The sequence below is a fragment of the Exophiala oligosperma genome (assembly GCF_000835515.1).
Source record: "Exophiala oligosperma strain CBS 72588 unplaced genomic scaffold supercont1.8, whole genome shotgun sequence".
In the NCBI taxonomy this organism is placed as follows: domain Eukaryota; kingdom Fungi; phylum Ascomycota; class Eurotiomycetes; order Chaetothyriales; family Herpotrichiellaceae; genus Exophiala; species Exophiala oligosperma.
Window position 1 is genome coordinate 802,081 of NW_015622825.1, and position 6,826 is coordinate 808,906.

General features: G+C 50.4%; 1 protein-coding gene across 1 annotated transcript; it reads left to right on the forward strand.

Moving 5' to 3' along the window:
* Positions 1 to 424: 424 nt before the first annotated feature.
* On the forward strand, positions 425 to 2,547 carry PV06_08267 (uncharacterized protein; the record flags this gene model as incomplete). The annotated part of the gene is made up of 5 exons (XM_016409583.1): positions 425 to 564; positions 627 to 817; positions 880 to 1,174; positions 1,283 to 1,793; positions 1,891 to 2,547. 5 exons carry the CDS (start codon positions 425 to 427, stop codon positions 2,545 to 2,547), a joined length of 1,794 nt encoding a protein of 597 aa, XP_016259891.1.
* Positions 2,548 to 6,826: the final 4,279 nt, after the last annotated feature.

Genomic DNA, 6,826 nt, shown 5'->3' on the forward strand with positions numbered 1-6,826 from the left:
GGCACCTGCACGGTCTATGAAATCCATGTTGTCAAGTCGAGGGCGACCAAAGAGTGCTTGTACTGCTTGCAAAGGTCAAAAGGTATCATTCGTCCGTTGACCCTCGCCCATGATTGGGCGGACGGAGAAACCAGCACTGACACAGATCTTCCCATAGATTCGTTGTTCAGGCGAAAGACCAGTATGCATCAGATGTGCCAGGCTACGAAGAAAATGTGTCTACCCACCGCCAGTGTCAACGTTACGGTCACTACGCTTCGTTTCCAACTTCAGAACAACGGAGAAACCCTCAGTGGACGAGCGTATTCCCATCCCACGAGATGATATTCGACATACCGTCTCCGAAGACTACTCGCGTCTCGAGGCGCCGGCAATGCTCTCCATACCCGGACAGAGTCCTTATTTAGGCATCTCGCAGTCTCTCATGTACACCCTGGTGGATGTGTATTTCGAGAATGCTTACAACGCCAGCCTTCTATTACAGAAAGATCGATTTCTAGAATCTCTGGCCCAAGGCACCGTCGAGGCGCATTTGATTTTGAGTGTCTGTGCCTATGCTGCCAAGTACACCCTTCCACGAGAGACATCATATGAAGCACAAATGACCAGAAGCTAACCCTCCACAGCTTCTATCGTACCGACAACGGTGAAGCACCTCTTCGTGATCACGGGTTCATGATTGAATGGGCAAAACGAGCCGGATCACTGGTGTTCCAGGATGCAGAATCGCTCTGTGAAGACAATATTGTGACATTCTGTGTTCTGGCAACATTCTGGTACGCCCAAGGATCATGGAGGCTGTCATATTTGCACAAAGGTTCGTGTTTGTTCTTCTTGCCCATTGTCTGTAAGAAATAGACGCTTAAAGTATGGCCACAGCAAACGCGTGCAACCTTCTCCATATCACGGGGTTTTCGTTGGCGGGACGTCATACACAGAATCCTGTCGAATCAGAAATTCGAAGGCGACGATTCTGGGCTTGCTATATTATGCAATGCGCACTCATGGAGGATCCAGCTTTTATGGAACAGATTACTGATGTCTCCGAACTACCATTGCCGTCACCCGACGCGGAGTTGGAGGCTGGAGAGGCGTGCATTCGTCCAGTGACCATCGATAACGGCAGGCCTGGCACATCCATATATGCAGAACTGATTCGCGCTTTCAAGCTTTGGTACGATCCCTGATTCTCTCGATTCCGTTGGTGTCTGAACCGAAGCACGGATGCTGACGTCCTGGCCAGGTACATGGTTTTTTCACTGGTTAAATAGCCCGAATCTAGCATCGGTGCTCGCTTCACTGAGATCTACGCCCTCGACGATGCATTGACAGAGTGGTGGACGACCATGCAACCGGCGTTCAGGTTGACTCCGACGGCCATTACCAATGCCGATGGAAATACGGACATTGCGGCCCACAAACTGCCTCTGCTTCTGCTTATGAATACAGTGTACCATCAATCCATATGTGCACTGCATGCTTCCGTGGTGCCGCTGTTCTCGTGGACACCATCTGATGATAATTGGGCGTCGGCAAGACAGGCGTCGGCTCAAAAGACTTACGAGCATGCACGTTCCGTGTCTGACATGATCGCAGCCACTCTCACCGCCCATCCGGACCTAATCATGACGCATAGTTTCATCGCCTACGCGGCGTACAGCGGATGCGCCGTACAGATCCCGTTCACCTGGAGCTCAAATCCTGTAATCAGGAGACCGGCAACCACGAATGTTAGCAACAACATGAAGATGATACAGAGGATGGCGCCGTGTTGGAAATTCGCGGCCCTGGTGGTAAGTCGTTCCCCATGTCTGTCTCCGTGTCAACCCAGCCGAACGAGTCAACTTACGAGCAATAATCGCTGATTTGATATTGTTTTAATTTTATCAGCAAAAGCAGCTTGGATGTCTGTACCACATCCACGAAAGACTCAAGGTCGATCTTGAAGACGAACCGAAGAACATCGACGTGAGGAAGTTGCTGGGGTTCAAGATCAATTCGGCCGATGCGCGCATCTCGATCCTCGGGTTCACAGACATTCTACGCTCCAAAGACCACGGCTATGCGAACACGGGAGAGGAAAACAATAGCCTTGGACTCCAGGACAATACAGCTCAGCCTGAGCCCATGGCGCAAGTTGACACTTCGACCACATCGGCGACTGCACTTGATAATGTCGGCAGTATGGCCCCAAATTCACACATAGATATGGTAGCGACCACCGCTGGAAGACACCAAGATATTCCCTCGGCGTCTCTACTGTTCCAGACAACAGAACCACTGGACTTCGCTTCAGATCAATATGGCCACGACCAACAAGCGCCGATGCCTAATCCCAATGCACAGTCACAAGCATCTGGCGAACTGAGTCAGTATGAAGTTGAACAGCAATCAAAGATGTACGATGTGTGGCCGCCATTCTTCCATCCTACGATGCTTGACGTCTTGCCTGATGGCGAAATGCTGAGTGTACCACAGGTTGATGTGTCTTCTATCGATTTTGACTACTTGGACTCGGAAAACTGGTTTATGCCAACTGCTTCGTAGGCTTACTTCGAAATGACTATAGTATTGAAATGGTTATAAACCTTACATCGTCATTAAAGATGTCTTCAGTGCTATTGCAGAATACCTATATGTTTCTCAAGAGGTAAACTCTGTCGCATTACTGATCGATACTCTCCACCATCAACTTGTGCCCTACAGGGGCAATCAGAAAGTAATTCTCCATCTCCATCGATTCAGGAGTCGTGAGCCTGGAAAGCTGTAGGTGGCGACATTCGCGGACGAACTCGGTGATGCCATGTCTCATTTCCATGTTCGCAAGGTGGATACCTAAACAAACTCGTGTTCCCCCGCCGAATGGAGTAAAGACATGTTTCTGTTCCGGTGTGAGTTCACGTTGATAGAATCGGTCGGGATCAAATCTGGCAAAAATGGGAAATGAGAGTGTTAGTATGTTGTTCGAATGAGAAGGGACGACCCTGTGGGAGTCAGTCGACCATCAACATACCGTTCGGGATCTTTGAAAATCGATGGATCGCGGTGCACAGTATACGCTTGAGTGGTGAGCGTGACTGCTGGTGGGACGAAGTGGTTCCCGATACGAATACCCTGGGACGGTGTCGTTCGAGGTAATGCCCCGGGAGCCGATCCGTACAAACGTAAGACCTCGGTCAGGAACGCATCGAGGTATGGGAGTTTCTCCAACATGGTATCGTCAAAGGTAGACGGTAGCTTGATCACTTCGTCTTCGAGTTTACGCCGCACGTCTGGATACGTTAGAAGAATCCAAGTCGCGTAAGTCAGGGTAGTGGACGTGGTGCCTGAGCCTGCGATGATTAGTGCGGATGCCTGCGATCCGAGGCCGAAATCGTCGACGACCGTGCCTTCGGAACGACTATATTCGATCATGCCACTGAGAATGTTCTGTCTGTTGAGCTTGCCTTGCTTCGCTTTCTGTACTGCCGAGTTTGCCTTTCCAATCACATTGGTCAGAGACTGGTCAACGCCGGCATACGTGCCTGGTGATAACAGTTTGAGGAGCTGGTAGAGCCATGGTGTCTCTCCTTGGAGCGCCATCCCCATCTCTGCTCGCTCAAGGTCTTGAATGAACTCATTTTTCTGTTTGTGATGAGATCACAAGAGTCAGTCCCGGGGCATGAAGAAGTGGGCTTCGTGAGCAAGGGGATTTGCATTTCATCCTTACCTCGCCTGCTTCGAGAAGCCCGCCGTTTTCACCGAATGCGACTTCCATAATGACGTCCAGTGTCATCAGTGTCCACCACTTCATGGCATCGCATGGGCCCTTGGCGGCTTCCTCCTTGATCTTGGCCACAGCAAGCCGCGAGCGCTCGGTCACGAGACTCTGGAAATTGGTCAAGAGAGAAGACCTGCTGAACGGGCGGGCGAGGAGTCTTCTTCGAGCCGCGTGCTCTGGGACATTGGTCATGGAGAAGACATTGCTCTCCAGACCTGGTGTTGATGTGTCGTACCATGGGGCTTTCACGAAGCCGCTTCCAATGCGGTGGACTTCTCGATACGCCGCGATATCAGAGACGGCGACCTCTTGCGGGGAGAGGCGAACCACGGGGCCATATCTATAGTGCAGGTCGTGAACGTAATGCACTCGTCGTCCAGTCATGAGATGGTACTTCAGAACCACATTGGTGAACCTCGAGTGCCATGGTCCAGGTATTGAGCTTAGGGGTCCTCTTAAGGCTTTGCGTATAGTCTGCCTCTTGAGTTAATATATTCTACTGAGAGTGTCTCTGATGGGTCTGCGTTGCCGCCATCTCGACTTACCCAAAAGATCCATGAAACTGCAGCTAGCAGTGCTAACGCCACGGCACGCCGTGAGCTTTCCATATCCAACATCAGTGTGGTGTGGAAGCTCTAAGCAAGTCGGTATCTTGTCTAGGTGCGAGAATGAAATGATGGAATCTGGATTGTTGGTGGTCTAGTTATGCTGCAACGAGAACACCACAGCTCGTTAACAGTAGTAATGCCTCTCGCTATGAGGTACTCGGCGTTAACGGCCCGTCTCCAGGCAATCAAAATCGTTGCTTTGTAATTTTTCATTCCAGTCCCCTTTCGATTGTTTTCATAACTCCAGTCCTGAGATGCTCTGATTCTGTAGGGTCACACTCCCCGCCACTGCAGACGCTTTACAAATCTCATCGTAAGGAGAAATGAGAGTACGGAAAAGTCTGCAGTTCTACAAGGCCCCCGATTTGCTTTCGTGGGGAAATTCTGCGCCACCGGAAAAGATATTGCTCTCTTTGGCAACATTTTGCCGAAGTTGGGGAGGCGCAATGTGACTTTTCGGAAAATACAAGATTCGGGGCCGCAAAACTCCTGCCGAAACGAGTAGAGCGCCCGGACCCAACAGCCCGAAATATCGGACTACGAACCTGACTCCAGCTAGTGTGTCGAGGATCAGGGGAACATCTCTAGAGCCTACGCTTGATGACAAAAGCCGGTTTCAATGAGCACCACGGGCTTCGAGATGGCCCATTGGCACACGTGTTCGACATGCGTATATCTATCCGCGATGGGGCAAGGTAGGTGCCAGGTAGTACCAAAGTAATATCGCTGAAAAAGGCTTGACCAACCTTCGATGACTTTGGGTCTTTTATTGTGATTCAATTGAGTAGTGGCGTTCAGCAAAGATGGCCTCCTGGGTAGACGTTCCGGAACATTCAGACTTCTCCCTACTCAATCTTCCATATGGAGTCTTCAGCACGTCCAGACTATGCCAACGCATAGGTGTCGCGATTGGGGACCAAGTATTGGATCTGAGAGTTTTGGCCGAAGGTGGCGTGTTTGACGACCTCGGCATCAACATTGGATCCCTCCAGCAGACAAGGCTTAACGAATACGCAAGTCAAGGTAATGCTGTCCATCGCAAGGTCCGTCAAAAGATTCAGGAGTTACTAAAGCACGACACTTTGCTTGGCCACGTTCTTCGAGATCATGGTGAACTTCGAGGAAGGTGTCTTATCCCTCTTGATGAGGTAGAGATGCACCTACCTATGGTCATTGGTGACTTCACGGATCACTTTCTCGGATTGCCGCACGCAAAAACGGTGAGTCATCTGCGGTGTCGGGAATGATTGCAATCCTTCATATATGCTGACCAAGACCAGTCTGCCGAGTTTCTTCGACCCGGAAGTACGATTGAACAACTGGTCCCCAGCTTTTGGGACGCCCCTGTCGCTTATCATGGCCGCTCTTCCACTGTAGTTGTCTCGGGTACGCCTGTCCACAGGCCAAAGGGTCAAATCAGAGTGAAGGGAAAGAGTGTAGCTAGTCTCTGCCAGCAGCTCGACTTCGAGGTCGAGTTTGCGGCCTTCATCTCCGGCGGCAACGAAATGGGAACATCTATCCCGGTCGATGAAGCCGAGGACCATATCTTTGGATTCGTCCTTTTGAACGACTGGTCGGCTCGAGACTTTCAGAAGAATGAACACGGGCCATTCACTTGCAAGAACTTTGCAACATCGATATCACCCTGGGTAGTTCCCCTCGACGCTTTGAACCCATTTCGTACAGCTCCAGTCAATGGAGATGTAAGTGTCCGGAGAGAACTTGGTTGTGCCCATGTGCCTGACTGGATCTTTACAGCGTCAATTACCAGAATACCTGACCCAGATCAAAAGTGTCTCGGCCTACGATATTCCAGTACACGCCACGTTGGATGGTAAGCGTCATGCCTTTGATGTAAATGTTACACACTCTTGTAGGGTTGCTGACTTTCACCATGCAGTCAACGGAGACAAGTATCACGTGGCAGAATGCAACACCAAGAACGTGATCTTCTCATTTGCACAGATGATAGCACATCATAGCCGTGGAGGTTGTGCCCTGCGTCCAGGCGATCTTCTCGCCACAGGAACTATCTCGGGCCCCTCCAAAGAGGAAGAGGGCTGTCTCATGGAGCTTTCAAAAGCTGGAACACGTCCTTATACCATGTCTCAAACAGCGAATCCTTCGAATAATATCCAGAGAACATATCTCGAAGATGGAGATGAAGTGATCTTCACGTGTCAACTCAAGCACCCGGGCGGCCTGGGGAACATAGGGTTTGGATCTTGTCGAGGGAGGATTCTACCAGGGAACTGAGTATACTAGTCAAGTTTAGGGTCTGTAACACCTGATTAGCACTGCAGTATCGCCTCATACATCATATGTAGGCGTGCGCTTAGATACGGTCCGCGTCAAAACCATGTGCATAGTAAATGGACTGCTAATTTACTCGACATGGACGGGATAGTCACCACTGGCTCTATAGATCTTCCAGTAACATGTGCAGTAGCAACACTGC